Source organism: Oncorhynchus nerka, linkage group LG10, assembly GCF_034236695.1.
Source record: "Oncorhynchus nerka isolate Pitt River linkage group LG10, Oner_Uvic_2.0, whole genome shotgun sequence".
In the NCBI taxonomy this organism is placed as follows: Eukaryota; Metazoa; Chordata; class Actinopteri; order Salmoniformes; family Salmonidae; genus Oncorhynchus; species Oncorhynchus nerka.
Window position 1 is genome coordinate 49324086 of NC_088405.1, and position 16081 is coordinate 49340166.

General features: G+C 43.3%; 1 protein-coding gene across 2 annotated transcripts in view; it reads right to left on the reverse strand.

Moving 5' to 3' along the window:
* Positions 1–1793: 1793 nt before the first annotated feature.
* The window catches only part of LOC115135444 (A disintegrin and metalloproteinase with thrombospondin motifs 2-like), a 54546-nt gene continuing 40258 nt past the window's right edge, over positions 1794–16081 (reverse strand). Inside the window, exons 7-20 of one of the 2 annotated variants that reach the window (XM_029670138.2) lie at positions 14522–14654; positions 13004–13117; positions 12717–12862; positions 12426–12601; positions 11113–11246; positions 10462–10585; positions 10227–10307; positions 9665–9828; positions 8765–8924; positions 8178–8310; positions 7693–7900; positions 7436–7565; positions 7258–7332; positions 1794–5080 (exon numbers count right to left, since the gene is read on the reverse strand). In XM_029670138.2, coding sequence (XP_029525998.1) covers positions 4185–5080; positions 7258–7332; positions 7436–7565; positions 7693–7900; positions 8178–8310; positions 8765–8924; positions 9665–9828; positions 10227–10307; positions 10462–10585; positions 11113–11246; positions 12426–12601; positions 12717–12862; positions 13004–13117; positions 14522–14654 — 2674 coding nt within the window. In that variant the 3' untranslated portion in view covers positions 1794–4184. The remainder of the gene's footprint in view (positions 5081–7257; positions 7333–7435; positions 7566–7692; positions 7901–8177; positions 8311–8764; positions 8925–9664; positions 9829–10226; positions 10308–10461; positions 10586–11112; positions 11247–12425; positions 12602–12716; positions 12863–13003; positions 13118–14521; positions 14655–16081) is intronic. The other variant, XM_029670137.2, reaches the window with a different exon arrangement.

The following is a 16081-nucleotide window of genomic DNA, read 5'->3' on the forward strand; positions in this document are numbered from 1 at the left end:
TAATGTTATCCGGAATGTTCCCCTAATGTTTGAGTGTCCAGTTTTCCCATAGTCAGGGGAACATTCTATCTATGTTAGTAAAAACCTTCTGAGAGCCTTTTTTTTAGCATGTTTTGGTGTTGAAGTTACATTCCCTTAATGTCAAACAGAACTTATCTAGAACGTGGTTACAATGTGCAAGTTTAATGTTCTAGACACATTTCATGGGAACGCTGCAAGAACATTCCTGTGTCCTTTTCTCTGAGGTTTAGGAGATGGAATACATAAACCATCCCAGCAAACATACACAGAACATAGTTACCATGATCTCAGAATATAAGTTATTCATGTTCCAGACACGTTTCAAGAACATTTCTGTGTCCTTTTCTCTGAGGTTTAGGAGAATATTCCATCAACCATCCCAGCAAACATACACAAAACATAGTTACCATGATTTCAGAATATAAGTTATTCATGTTCCAGACACGTTTCAAGAACATTCCTGTGTCCTTTTCTCTGAGGTTTAGGAGAATATTCCATCAACCATCCCAGCAAACATACACAGAACATAGTTACCATGATCTCAGAATATAAGTTATTCATGTTCCAGACACGTTTCAAGAACATTCCTGTGTCCTTTTCTCTGAGGTTTAGGAGAATATTCCATCAACCATCCCAGCAAACATACACAGAACATAGTTACCATGATCTCAGAATATAAGTTATTCATGTTCCAGACACGTTTCAAGAACATTTCTGTGTACCAATTTTCGCCTGATGGTTCCAAAGAAAAGTGTTTTTATTACACCCTGTTACTCATCAAGATCCTGATTGGCAAACTTCTAATCCATTTGCAGTGCTTTTCATCTGTTGGCAAGGTTAGCGATACCCACACATAATGCTTTTAATATAGTGTTTCCAACATACATATTTGACATGCATGATTACATATTAATTTATACAGTAATTATTATTTAATGTCCCCACCTGGGATTTGAACTCATAATGTCTTGGTTCACAGCATTCAGAGCTTCCTTCCAGGCCATTATGCCAGTATCAGTTACTTTGACTATTCTCTCATCATTGATTTACTTTACTTATTTCAATCATTTTAAGTCTTTCTGTATAGTCTAATGTTGGTGGGGCATATTAACCTGTTTTACTGATACTCCTAAATCACTATCATCAACAAAAGCTTTTCTTGAGTGTACTTTAAACAGAGCTGAGTGCCTAGGGAGGAGGTGTTAGGGTTTCTTCTGGACAGGGCCTAACTATTCTAGCCTAATAAACACATGCTCCAGAGATATCCCTTATTGGGCCGGTGGTTAGGCTGTTCGTCATTGATGCTGGTGTCTCTGAGTTCAAGACTTTCTAGGGCAGTTACCCTACACTCACATGTTTGTTAATGTATTTATTCGGTAGAATCCTAAATAGCTGTGCATCCTTAATTAAAGAGAACTCTATTATCTTTTTGAAATCTTTACCACATTCTGTATACCTTGTGGAACAAACATGTCTCTGATTAGGAATCACATCAGCTCTCTATCTAGAACATTCCTAATGTGTTACAAAACATGGCCAAGATGGTAGTGTTGCTTCTGCTAAAAAGATATCCAGAACATGTTTGCCATATTCTGAGAATACCAGAAATGTGTATATTTACAGTAGCATGTCTGCACTTTCTCACATCTGCCATTTAAGCAATGATGACGCCAGTTATACCAAAACAGTACACAAAACAGTACACAAAACAGTACACAAAACGTAGTTCCATCTCCAAGTTTTAATGTGGAAAAACAGACAAATAGCAACAGTATCACTTGGGACAAATCAGACATCACAATATGTTCATCTGCAATCTGCAGCTGCTAAATCCCATTTTTGAACGGTGTGGATTTCAAGAAAAAAATTGATTTTATTGAACCTTTATTTAAACTAGGTAGCTGTATAGAATTAATGAATACTGATAACATATGAGAGGTAGTGGAAATATGGTCATCGTTTAGTGCTCAAAGGTAATCCTACAGATTCCCATCTTTCAAACTAATTTGAATTAGAACAGATAAGTGTGTTGTAACTGTCATTAACATATAGTGCTGAGAACGTGAGCGTAGGATGACTCCCTTAGCAGGTCTCAAGCGCAGGTCAGCAGCATCAATGACAAACACCCTAACCACTGTCCCAATAAGGGTTATCTCTAGGGCATGTATAGTTAGTCTATAGTCTATTCTATAGTCTAGTACAGTTAGGTCCTGTCCAGAAGAAACCCTAACCTCTCTTCCCTACGCACTTGTGTAGATCTGAAACAACTTGATAGGTGTAAGTAGTAGGGTGAATGCACTTTCAAACTAAATTCCAGCTCTGTTAAAAGTATTTTATTGATAATAGTGATTCAGGAGTATCAGTAAAACAGGTTTATATGCCCCACCAACATTAGACACCTATACACAAAGCCCTTAAATTGCTGTGAAATAAGTCAATCAAATCAATGATGACACAATCTTCAGATTAATGGATATCTGACACGGACATGGCCACCATGTCCCTGCCTGATATCCATTAATCTGACTATTGAGAGCAGGAAGATTGGAGTACTGTAGACCAAGAGGTTGTGAGTTCAAATCCCAGGTGAGGACATGTTGAATAAGAGTTAGTGCTTATAACTTACATATTTGACACACATGATTACACTTTGAAAGTTCAATTATTCACTGTGTGTGAGAGTATACCCAACTCTGCCAACAGACAAAGACCTATCAGTGGTTCACTAATCAGGGCCTTGATTTACACACTGTTTTTGCAATGTTCCCATGAAACATTACTAGAACATTACTATCTTATGTTCTGAGAGCATGGCAACCATCTTCTGTATACAGTATGTTTGGACGGGCGGAACATTCTCCTAACCCTTAGGAACCTGGACACATGAATGTTCTTGCAACATTCCCATGAAATGTGTCTAGAACATTAATGTCTTACACTCTGAGAACATGCACCAGCCCCCACTATCACAGGACACCATCACCCACTTACCCCAAGGTGGCTCAACTTACCCTGTCCCTATGCTCTCTTTACCCTGTCCCTATGCTCTCCTTACCCTGTCCCTATGCTCAACTTACCCTGTCCCTATGCTCTACTTACCCTGTCCCTATGCTCAACTTACCCTGTCCCTATGCTCAACTTACCCTGTCCTATTGCTCTACTTACCCTGTCCCTATGCTCTCCTTACCCTGTCCCTATGCTCTACTTACCCTGTCCCTATGCTCAACTTACCCTGTCTCTATGCTCTACTTACCCTGTCTCTATGCTCAACTTACCCTGTCCCTATCCTCAACTTACCCTGTCCCTATGCTCAACCTACCCTGTCCCTATGCTCTCCTTACCCTGTCCCTATGCTCTCCTTACCCTGTCCCTATGCTCTACTTACCCTGTCCCTATGCTCAATCTACCCTGTCCCTATGCTCAATTTACCCTGTCTCTATGCACAACTTATCCCATTCATGGCGTAAGTTGTGCCAAGATACAGTACCACTAATGTTATGTTTTCAAAACTATTATGTTTACATTAATTCTGATTATGTCCAGGGATAAACAACAACAACAAATAAATATATGTAGATATCATTGTTAGAAAGAATACTACAGTATATTTCCCTTGATACTGCATGTAAAAAACGCCTCAACATACTCCACTCTCCCCTATATATACTGTATATATGTATGTATATGTATGTACATTCTTTATGTACGGGTGGTCCTGGGAATCAAACCGACTACCTTGATGTTGCAAGCACCATGCTCTACTAACTACAAAGGTCCAAATTGTAAACTGTTCACAATATTAACAAAAGTACGATATGTAATAAAATCAAAGCATAAAAGACAATTAAATCTCTTCATTGCCAAGCAGCGAGTACAAATGTGCAATTATCGCTCAAGAGAATGTATTTACAGAATAGTAATTGTAGAGTTAATTTCTCAGTATTTTGTCTGTTTTGTCCATTGCTGTTCCCTTTCCTCATTGGATAAAAAAAAGCAAAGCAGGCCAAATTCCAATCTTCAAGCCGCAAGTTTTAATTTCTACATGACTGACAGTCTCTGAACTGGTTTCACTCTGGTTTCAATAAAGCAAAATGGTTATGCAGGTGTTCAATAGAAATATTTCCATATAGAGCACTAACAAAGATGTCTTGAATGACTCACTATCAAGGTCCTGGTTTTCTTTTTGCTCGTCTGAGAAGTAAGTCTTGCATCTGTTTCTCGGCTAGGAGTTCTTGTATCCTCTTGTTTCGTGTCGTTTCTCGGAATGGAGGCCGTATTCTAGGAACAAAGTGGTTTTGAAAGACCTCATTGTCTACACCAACGATCCTATACGGCACGTCCACCAAGTTGTTTTCTCGCTTGTCCTCTGTCCTGTGGGGGGCTCTGGTGGAGGGCATGAGTGTCACAATGACCCTACGCTGTGTTGGAATGCTTTTCCGTCTCTTGTCTCCTTTAGGTCTGGAAGTGGATGGAGCCAGGGTTGTCCAGGACTCCCTCTCAATAACATCAACCCAAGCTGTGGTGGACTTGGGGACATTTGTAGTTCTGAGAGTTGATGGGTCCTGACTGGTGGGGATTGTGGTGGGTTCAGCGGTAGTGGCGGTGATGACGGAGTTTCTGGGAACCGTAGTCTCCTCAGTGGTGGTGGTTGGAGGTTTAGTACTTCTGGCAGTAACCAGGGAGGTGGTTATTCTTCTGGGCTGTCTAGTGGTTAATCCAGGGGTGGTGGTAGGCCTATGTGTTTTAGTTGTGCTGCGTTCGTCGGTTTTGGTTGTATACTCCCCATAATCATCATGCTCGACATAAGCAAAGTCAGTGCTATATATCCCAGCGGTGGGTTTGGGTCTGAGGGTTGTTGTTGGGGTTGTTGAATAGGTGCCATTGGTGGGGGTGGGTAGTGTGGTGTACCTCCAGGGCCCAGTGGTGAGGTTCTGGCCCATAGTGGTGAAGTTCCCCTCAGTGCAGGACTTGCAGCACATCTGTCTGTACCCCGTGTTGGTGCAGTACCTGCTCAGCACCTCCATACGACAGAACGCTGACCTATCCCCCTTACACTGCCCTGAAACACAAAGCAACACACATCTCAGAAACAAAACACAACCTCTATAGGCCCAGATGTTATGGTAAACATAATAAACCATAAAACTACCCCAAAGAAAGGAAAAGTGAGAAAGTAACAGAAAAGGCTACTGTGATTAAGCAAGCATAAAGGAAGGGGATGCTTTGTTTGTCAGACTGAATGGATGTAAACGGTAAGATACAATTGCTCTTCATCATATTATTCATCACTCGCGGTGTATAATCTGTGAGACAAAAAGTTGAATCATTTTTTAAGTTTTACCTTTATTTAACCAGGCAAGTCAGTTAAGAACAAATTCTTATTTTCAATAACGGCCTAGGAACAGTGGGTTAACTGCCTGTTCAGGGGAAGAACGACAGATTTGTACCTTGTCGGCTCGGGGGTTTGAACTTGCAACCCTTCCGGTTACTAGTCCAACGCTCTAACCACTAGGCTACCCTGCCGCCCCGTTATGAGTTTATTTGTTGGGTTTGGGCTGTACTGCTAAAACAAACTAGAAACCAAAGTCATATAATACACTCTCCCTGTCAAATATATGAAGCTGTCTATGCAGTTCAGTATGGAGCTGTTTGTCTTGATTGAGTACTGTACATTAAATCAGAAGGTGCTGTACACAGTTAACAATTTGGTGAACACGGGTTAAGAACTGCATTAACACCAGCAAGCCAAAACAGATGAACAATAACTGATATAAACACTGGTCGTCAAGGGAAACAATAAATGTGTCCTCCTTTGTGTAAAGGGAACCCATTTAATGTCTCGTGATGAGCATAAAAACTCTTAATCCAGTATCTCTGATAAAAATCATTTTGGACCAATATATAGTAGGGAACACATGCTTTCAGGCCTTACAAGTTGGCTGGTGAAAGCACACAATTCATTGTTGTCACCAAGTTCAGAAACGTGGTCCTTAATACAGGCAACACAATTTGATATACTGTAGATACTCCCAAGTCACAGTTCAAGTCTTGTTGACACAGGGTTTTCACCACGGCGGCCAGAATATAGCTTTCCACAATAATGATACAATGATAATAAATGACAATATCTGTGTTGTCCATGACGGTGCTGTGAATTAGAATCCATTTGGTTGTAAACATCAAGTTCAAGTCATTTCTTCACCCTCAGGAAGCTTCTGCTGTGTCACACAAGAAAAAGCCATGTTTTCATTTCTCTCAACAGCCTAATAAGGCAAAGGTATTCTCGGAGATGTTTATGACAAAATCATTGCACGAGGTCTCTGAGTATCTTTTTTGTTGTTGACTAATGCCTTACAATTATACACTAACAAACAAGCATTTAGCGATATAAGGACACATTATTAGTGTCCTTGGTCTGACGCACAAAATGTGTTTTGAGTCAAATTCACAGTACTTTCTGAAAGTGAGAATGAAACTCTCACCTCCCCATAAACATTCTGGCCTCCTTACTAAATTCCCATACTGTTTAATGCTCATTAAATGTTTCACTTAAATATGTAGGTAGAATTGATACAAAAATACATATACGGTATGGTAACAGTCAGTGATGGAGAGGCAAAGTAATCCACACCTTATTTCTGTGGTACTATTTCTGTTGATAATTGTGTATGCATACTGTATAACTATAATGAGCATGAGTCTGCTGCACCTTTTGTGTTGAATAAAATGTCTCTTCTTGTTATCAAATCAAATCCACTGCAAAACTCCATATTCACTTCCATGGAGTGTCCCAGGTTGAAACCCAACGACACGCAACCAGTGAGCGACTCCATATACAGAGGCCACGACCATAGTCCTGCATCCAGGCGTTGATAGAGCCTTATCAGGATGGGATGGGAACTTCCATTTCTCTCGTCAGTGAGTGTTCCAAGGCCAGCTCTGCAGCCTACAGTACAGTAAGACCCCTGAAGGATAGAGTGTGTGAGAGAAAGAGCCAAAGAGACCACAGTACAGGAAGCCTCCACCCCCCTCAGCCAGACAGAGAAGCCAAAGTCGGGCAGGAGCTTTTCGGAGCCAACCTCCAGTGTAGAGGAGAACAGGAGAAGAGGAGAAGAACAGAGAGCCACTATCAATGCAGTCTGCCTTGCAGAGAGAGGCAGAGAGAGAAGGGTAGAGCCCAGGTGAGCAGAGGCATGCAGCGGACCCCACACTCCGCGCTATAGAGGGGACGTTTACTTGAGGAGATCTTGGGTACAGGAAATTCTGGGTTGGACCGTGACAGCCACTGGATCAAAACGTTTTTTCCGTCACCTGAGAACAAAACAAAAGGAAAAGGATTGTGCACGGTGTGAAAATCAGACAATATTGTATCAGTAATACATTTTTATGTACTTTTTAATGCGTGGACAGTCACCTGTGCAGGGGACTAGCTGGCAGGTCCTGAGTGTAATGGGTTTGGTCTCCATGCAGAGTCCAACTGAGTTATCAGGAGTGCTACACAGAACCTGGCGCTCCTGGCTCCCGTTACCACACGTCACCGAACACTAAAACACACGCACACACTCCTCTGAGTAAAAGATTTCATGGAAGCAAGTGTTTTCCTGTCTATCTTATATTTCCTGTCGGTAATGGTGGAGAATGATTCACATTTGCCTTTCAACGCCTACGTACCTGGGACCAGGGTCCTACTCTCCACTGGGCAGGGCAGAGCTGGCGGTTGCAGGGTCGTCGTCCCTCTGGCCTGTCATCATTACAGTACTTGCTGTGGATGGAACGTTGGCCACCTCCAGAGAGGGGCTGCTGACAGCGTACAGAGCGGCTCTGGTAGCCAGTCTTCCCACAGGATGAACTGCACTCCTCCCAGTCCCCAGTGATCCAACTGGAGAATAGAGTACACACACACACACACACACACACACACACACACACACACACACACACACACACACACACACACACACACACACACACACACACACACACACACACACACACACACACACACACACACATCACCATACAGGTAGAGTGAGAACAGAAATGACTTACTGAGACAACAGGAATAAGCTTATGTACAGACATAGTAATACAATTGTTGCATAGAACATTCACAGCAAACGTATCTAACAAACACATACATAAATGCATTCACATACACTGGCTGGGAGCACTCTTTCTGGTTACAATCCCTGCTGATAGCTCTGAGATTGTCGATGTTCACACAGTAGCTGCGGTGGACCATCTTCCCATCGGACTTTCTCCTGCAGCCAAACCGTGTGTACTGCTTACCTATCGAGGGTACAGTGTACACAATACCACTCACATCAACAATGTGGGTCAACATCCAAGGTTATTTGACAGGTAAGCCCTTTCCTGCAGTCAATGACCAAAAGCGCCCTCTTTGGTTTCATGGGTATGTCATTAATATTTTTAATAATTAATTTTGTAATAATGATTCTAAATACGAAAATACGGTGTTTCTATATCAGTTTTTTGGGGGTATATTTCAGTCTTCTGTGATGTACAGTATATAAAGTGTAATATTGGGATGCAAACTCAAAATGTACATGGTGCAGGTGTCTTCTTTTTTTAAGCCTGTAATGTGTGTGAGGTCTACACTTTTGTTTCAAAGTAGATTTGTTTAAGACTACCCAGAATGTGTGACCCTGACTCAGCCCACCGCAGTAAAAGGTTTGAATAGTATATTTATTGACCCTTCTAAAGACACGCCTTGTTTACCTACCTCCTCCACAGGGTTTAGAGCACTGAGACCACTTTTTCAGAGCCCATTCAAAGTAGGCTGTGTCCTCCTGCACCAGGTTGCTCTCTATGGATGACTGCAGCTTCTCGTGCAGAATGTATTTGTAGGAGAGGGTCACTTTGGAGTCACCGTGGGAACGGATCTGTGGGAGGAAAAGATACAGTACATGCCATAAATGACAAATGGTAAGTTATGGAGCAGCTTGAGACGTGGCAAACACGACAACGACAATGATACGGTACATTTTCTTTAACTACTGTGCTTTTTTTTTAAAGGCCCACACTGTTAGGTTGGAACAATATTGTGAAAATGATCCATTTCAGCCTGTTTTGGTGGGGTGTAGTTTTGGCTTTCCAGAGACATCACCATGCAGTAAATTAGTTAATTAACCAGTAAGAAACATCTTTGCCAAAACCAGAATGTTTTTAGTTTTCCCCTCCCCACTCAGACCACTCCCAGACAGTCCTAGCAAGATTATTGCCTGAGAAATTGCCCTTTATTAAGAAGCTGCTTTGATTTCTTTTTAACAATTTTAATTGAAAACAATTACGGTATATAATTGTTACCCAAAAATTATTTGATATTGAGATAAAAACAGCTGGATTGGACCTTTAACTAACTCCACATGAGGCAAACAGATGCAGAGGCTTTTGCCAATGATATGGCTGGATAGTGGATACTCACTGCACAGAGAACATTTCAGGTTAAATTATTTCCTGAAGCTACTGCTACTATATCCGTTAGTGAGGTGGTTTTAACTAAAACTGGGTATGGACTAAACAATGATATTAAAAACATTGCTCTGTGGCATGTAGGCTACACATTAACACAGGTCATCGCAGTCATTTTGATTTTGTCAGGGACCTGAGTATATTGACTCACCATGACCAGAACAGCATATCCCAGAGGTCCTGTGGTCTGGACGGTCTCCGTGTCGTCATCGTTGTGGTACTCCCACTCCACCCCCTTCTCTATCACCATACGGGACTCCGGGAACTCATCCTCGTTATTCAGAAACAGATGACCTGTGGCCTGGTTCTTCACCGCTGACACCGGGAGAACAATGAGAAAAGGAAATCCTAATGGTTGGTTTCTTTTCCGTCTCAGAATGACACTTTTGGTTAAACTTGAATTTTCCTAAACTTGGTTATTCATATGAGGAACAATCCAGAGACATTTGGCAGGATTGTGATGATGAGCATTAGAGCAGTATAAATCAGTATCCTCAGGTGATCTCTTCACAGTAGTTCAGATCCATTATTGGCAGCCGACTAGAGTTGTCTGTACTCTCAAACCCAACGCAGCCAAGACCTGACTGAAGCAGCAATTAATAACAACCTTCCTTACCCAAGCTAGTCACAGATTACTGATTTATTGAGGCCAATGTCCAGGGATATTAACGACCCACTCTGTTATTCACAGAACCATCCATAAATAACCCTACCTAGGATGTGAGGGGTCCCCTTGAACTCCTGGATCAACAGATGCCTGGCCCCTCGGGGGATTTCAAGTATCTTGAGGAAACCTGAAACAAACCGCAAACAAAATAGATGTGTGCTGACGAAGAGTCTCGTCTTGGTATAAAATCAGCTTAAGATACCGAGAAGAGCATCCCTAGACTCCCATTAAAAAAGAACAAATTGTGAAGTGAGGGTAGAGGAAGTTGAGGAGGGGCTCACCTTGTTTTTTAACGCTTCTAGTGAAGTTGCCCTTGATGATCTTACAGCTGGAGTTGTCTCCACCACATATCCCACATTTGTCCTCCTGCGTGTCGGAGGCTATCTGGTTATCACAGCCAACGTGCTGTAGAGAGATTAGCTGAGTCAGTGTTTGGGAGTATGGGATCCGGCTGAGGAGTGGGCCTGGATGGGTCAATCAGGACAAAGACATTCTTTCCGAACAAAATTATTTCTGACAAACCTCCTCCCTCCTCCCATTGCACAGTCAACATTTGAGAGTTGTACAGTGCCGTCCACCTCATGACTCATACTACTGTAATAAGGTGGACAGACAGTATAATACATTATATACGGAAACGGAAAATAAGGGGTAAAGGATTCCATACACATGAGAAGATGTATGAGAGAGAGAGAGAGAGAGAGAGAGAGAGAGAGAGAGAGAGAGAGAGAGAGAGACAGGGGGGACTGTTTATATCAGTGTGGAAAACCCATATGGAATACGGTCATAACTTCAGTTGCACCAGACCAAAATACCCAGTAGCAGGAGGAGATTTATGGGATTGTATAAGGCGTCGTAATGTTTATGGCCATATTTAATCATGTCCCTTCATGCATGACTTCTGTAGGCCATAAGACCTGGGCGATGCCTACCTCACAGTCCCCCCGCACACATATACTGTAAGGGTCTTTGTAGGAGCAGCGTGTGCCATCGTGCACCATCCTGTTCATGGCCACCACGTCTCCTGTCTCCTTAGACTTGCAGTAGAGTTGGCATCTCTCATCAGCTACAGTACAGATGAGAGGGGGGGAGAACATGATATAGGGTTTAATAAAGAAATTATAGTCATACAGTCTTCAGCTTTCTTTGACTGTGCCCATATTCCTGTCCATATTCCACTGGCACAAATAAAACAATCTGAACAAACAATATTTTGAATTCTATATCATACTATGTCTGCAATTATTTTGTTTTAGTCATGAGGATACACATGTATGGCAATAACAACAGGATAATGCAAAAGGACACTAAGGGTGTGTAATGAGACCCTTCATTTATAAAGCTAATCAAATAACACAATAACAATCTGTCCACTCCGGTGGAAAGCAGGAGGGAGATTCCTGAGTAATGACATTTCCATGTGTCCTTATTTAAACACTGGCCTGACCGACGTTCCCCTGACATGTGGAGAGGCATGGCCTGTCTGTCTGAGGGCTTCTCAGATTCCCCGGGTAAACCAATCATTCCCCATTGACCCCACTCAGAACAATCATTATAGTCGCCAAGAGACTTGAGCTGCTGGGTCATTAACTGAGCTGATGCAGCCTCGGGAAGTAGAGTGAATGTCAGTGCAGCCAGATGCTTCTTCTCCTCCTCCTACTTCTCCTGCTCTTCCTCCTCCCTTTCCTCCTCCCCCTGCTCTCCACCTAGAGCTCAGCTGTCTGTTTTAGCGATGGGCCACCTTATGTAACTTCAGATTTGTATGATGGTTTGCCATGGAAATTGTCTCTGGCCTCACAACGGAAGAATGAGAGCAATGGTGTAGACATTTTTCCGTTCTCTGTCTCAACAAAGCCTCCAGGTCAACTTCTGATTAAACTTTTTTTTTTTTTTATTTTATCCATCTGGCCGCTGGACAGTCCATGGTTGGAGAAGGCATGCACAACACAGGAGGTTGGTGGCACCTTAATTGGGGAGGACAGGCTTGTGGTAATGGCTGGAGCGGAATAAGTGGTATGGCATCAAACACACGGCTCCGTTCCAGCCATTATTATGAGCCATCCTCCCTTCAGCAGCCTCCACTGATGCACAAGATGGAGAAAGTCCAACTCTTATTATACTCTGCTTCTATTCTAGGTGTAACAATATGGCAAATAGTTGCGTCTTATTTTTAGTGTCCAAAAAGTGCCCCTCTGTCTTTTTCAAAGCCGGGACTTTTGACTCCCAGGCAGCACTATGGACTTACAGTCAGGATGCTCATAGGGCAGCCAGTGGTGCTTGGTGTTGTCATACTCAAAGTAGGGGTCCCACATCTTGCACTGCTCCTCCCTGAAGTCAGCGAAAGGCTCGGAGCACTCCTCTAGGTTGCACAGCTGGAATTCATAGCTGTTGCCATAGCAGGTGCGTCCTCCATTGGCAGGGCTGAGTTATGGCAAGAGAGAAAGGCAGCGGGAGTCCCTTACATTTTAGACATCTTCCTATTATGAAGAGGGAGTAAATGCGCATCTATCTGCGTGTCGTCTTGTGTTGTACTCACGTTGGGTTGTCACACTGACGGGTCCGGAAGCGCACACCGCCCCCACAGGTGCGAGAGCAGGAGCCAAATTTACTCCACGTGCCCCAACCACCATCCTGCCTTAGAATGTCTGGAGTCAACTTGATGCAGTAACCTTTGAAGCAGTGCTGAAAGAGAGGGAGAGGGATGGGATGAGAGAGTGATAGAGAGAGAGAGAGAAGCAGGATGAGAGGAAGAGAGTTGCCACTGCTTATGTTTACACAAACATTGTAGCAAAGCATTAACGTGCAAAGAGGAATCGTTCTCACCATCCCCGGTGAACACTTAGTGCCGTCGATGGGCGGACCCTTCTTGGTTTTGCAGAAGAATGGGTTGTCTGGGTGACTGCACCAGAGCTGCTTGCAGGGGTCATAGGTGCTGTACTAAAATAAACAGATTCATGCTCTCTCTCACACATGCAGCTGAAGAAAGCTTCCCACAGCCTAACACTGTCATTAAGGACGTCTATGTTAATACTTACATTCTGTGAAGTACATATATTACCAAGGCCCTTAAACAAGACATTGAACTTGGTCAAATCTGATTCACCAAGACAAAAGCAATGCTTGAATTACATACAGTACATAGAACCACACATACTATGAATCTATTGCGGTCCCTCACAGCACAGCACCCTCAGATACATTTGCAGGAGGATGTTTCACGCATAACGCCTTAACTCAAGTAGTTTAGACTGTAGGTTAAAAATCACCCCATCTTTGCTTACTCCATCACCATCAAACAAACGAACAGGCTGCGTGCGAACGTACAGTACATGTAATCTGGCCTGAAGGACATGGTGATGTGTGTGTGTGTGTGTGTGTGTGTGTGTGTGTGTGTGTGTGTGTGTGTGTGTGTGTGTGTGTGTGTGTGTGTGTGTGTGTGTGTGTGTGTGTGTGTGTGTGTGTGTGTACACACGAGGTCTGTAAAACCACAGTCCACCAAGCTCATAAAATACCAACCCCGATCGACACAAATGTACATGAATGTCACGAAGGGTAGACAGTGACATGGTTGACCACCCTAAAAGGCACCGTTACAGCTACACGGTTTGTGGACAACATTAAACAAAGAAGTTATGGACACCCTACTTCTCGGGACCTAGGCTTATCTCTTACCTGCTTTGCTGAACGGGCCACCCTTCGCAGCTAAGGAAATAGTTTGACCAGAAAGCGAAGCAAAGTGTCCAATTGGCACTCCCCCCAATTTACTCCAGAATGTGATCCAAAAACCTGCTGTCCCAGCTGTCTTTATTCTCTCCTTTCCACATCAAACAAAAACCATCTCTCCAAATAGTTCAGCCTTCTTGAAACGAAACAATGAAAAACATTTCAATATAACTGACTCTGAAGTGTCGACTTCCTCTTTAGAGGGGCAATTAAATGTACCCGTTATTGTTTTGTAGTTCTTTTCATCCAAAGACTAATGAGGTCATACTGCAGCGACAGATCAAGTCAGCCTGCTTTGAACTCATGAGTTCATAAAAATCTGATTTGTTCCCCTGGATGCTTTAAAAGCTAAGATGGCTCCGGTTTTATGGTCACACCCTGACCTAGACCCAGACCCAGACAAGGAGGTCAAGGAGGAAGTCAAGGACGATGGTCATTAGAGAGACCCTGGAGTGAAGCTCAAGCTCTATTGGATTTTTACCAGCCCCAGATGGCAGCCTTTCTAAGGGATGGATATTCAATTCAATTGGTAATGCCACTAGATGCTGCTGGTGTGGCGACTAGTCAGCTTGTTGGGCATACGGGTGCGTACGGGTGAGGAGTTGATGAAGGACTCACCGCCGTGCACATGATGTAGCCGGCGCCAAAGTCAAATCGACACTGCTCGTCCATGGAGTAGTGGATCCCTGGTAACTGTGGCAACGCCGGCCAGTCATGGTCAAAGGGGTCGTCACGGAGACAGTCATAGGAGCTGTGGGAGAAAAACGTTCATTGGAATTGAAGACTTTGGTCTCGATCTAACAGTTGAATAAACATTTCAAAATCTCACCCTAACCCTTCACTGTAATCACATAAGGAATGAGCCACATGACTGTGAGACAGAAGAGAGCAAGACAGAGAAACCTCTATAACTGACCTGATCTAATCTGTATAAGACCATTAGACAACATACAGTGCATTCGGAAAGTATTCAGACCCTTTGACTTTTTCCACATTTTGTTACGATACAGCCTTATTCTAAAATGGATTCAATCTGCACACAATACCCCATAATGACAAAGCAAAAACAGGTTTTTAGAAATTTTAACAAATGTATAAAAAAATAATAATAATTAAATATCACATTTACATAAGTATTCAGACCCTTTACTAAGTACTTTGTTGAAGCACCTTCGGCAGTGAATACAGCCTCGAGTCTTCTTGGGTTTGACACTACAAGCTTGGCACACCTGTATTTGGGGAGTTTCTCCCATTCTTCTCTACATATCCTCTCAAGCTCTGTCAGGGTGGATGGGGAGCGTCGCTGCACAGCTATTTTCAGGTTTCTCCAGAGATGTTCGACCGGATTCAAGACCGGGCTCTGGCTAGACCACTCAAGGACATTCAGAGACTTGTTCCGAAGTCACTCCTGCATTGTCTTGGCTGTTGGCTTAGGGTTGTTATCCTGTTGGAAGGTGAACCTTCGCCCCAGTCTGAGGTCCTGAGCGCACTGGAGCAGGTTATCATCAAAGATCTCTCTGTACTTTTCTCCGTTTATCTTTCCCTCGATCCTGACGAGTCTCCCAGTCCCTGCCGTTCAAAAACATCTCTACAGCATGATGCTACCACCACCATGCTTCAACGTAGGGATGGTGCCAGGTTTCCTCCAGATGTGATGCTTGGCATTCAGGCCAGAGAGTTCAATCTTGGTTTTATCAGACCAGAACAAGACCGAGAGTATTTAGGTGCCTTCTGGCAAACTCCAAGCGGGCTGTCATGTGCCTTTTACTGAGTAGTGGCTTCCGTCTGGCCACTTTACCATAAAGGCCTGATTGGTGGAGTGCTGCAGAGATGGATGTCCTTCTGGAAGGTTCTCCCATCTCCACAGAGGAACACAAGCTATTGACCATCGGGTTCTTGGTTACCTCCCTGACCAAGGCCCTTCTCCCCCGATTGCTCAGTTTGGCTGGGTGGCCAGCTCTATTTAAGAATGATGGAGGCCACTGTGTTCTTGGGAACCTTCAATGCTGCAGACATTTTTGGTACCCTTCCCAAGATATGTGCCTTGACACAATCTTGTCTCTGAGCTCTACGGACAATTCCTTCAACCTCATGGCTTGGTTTTTGCTCTGACATGCACTGTCAACTGTGGGACCTTACAGACAGGTGTGCCTTTCCAAGTCATGTCCAATCAAATGA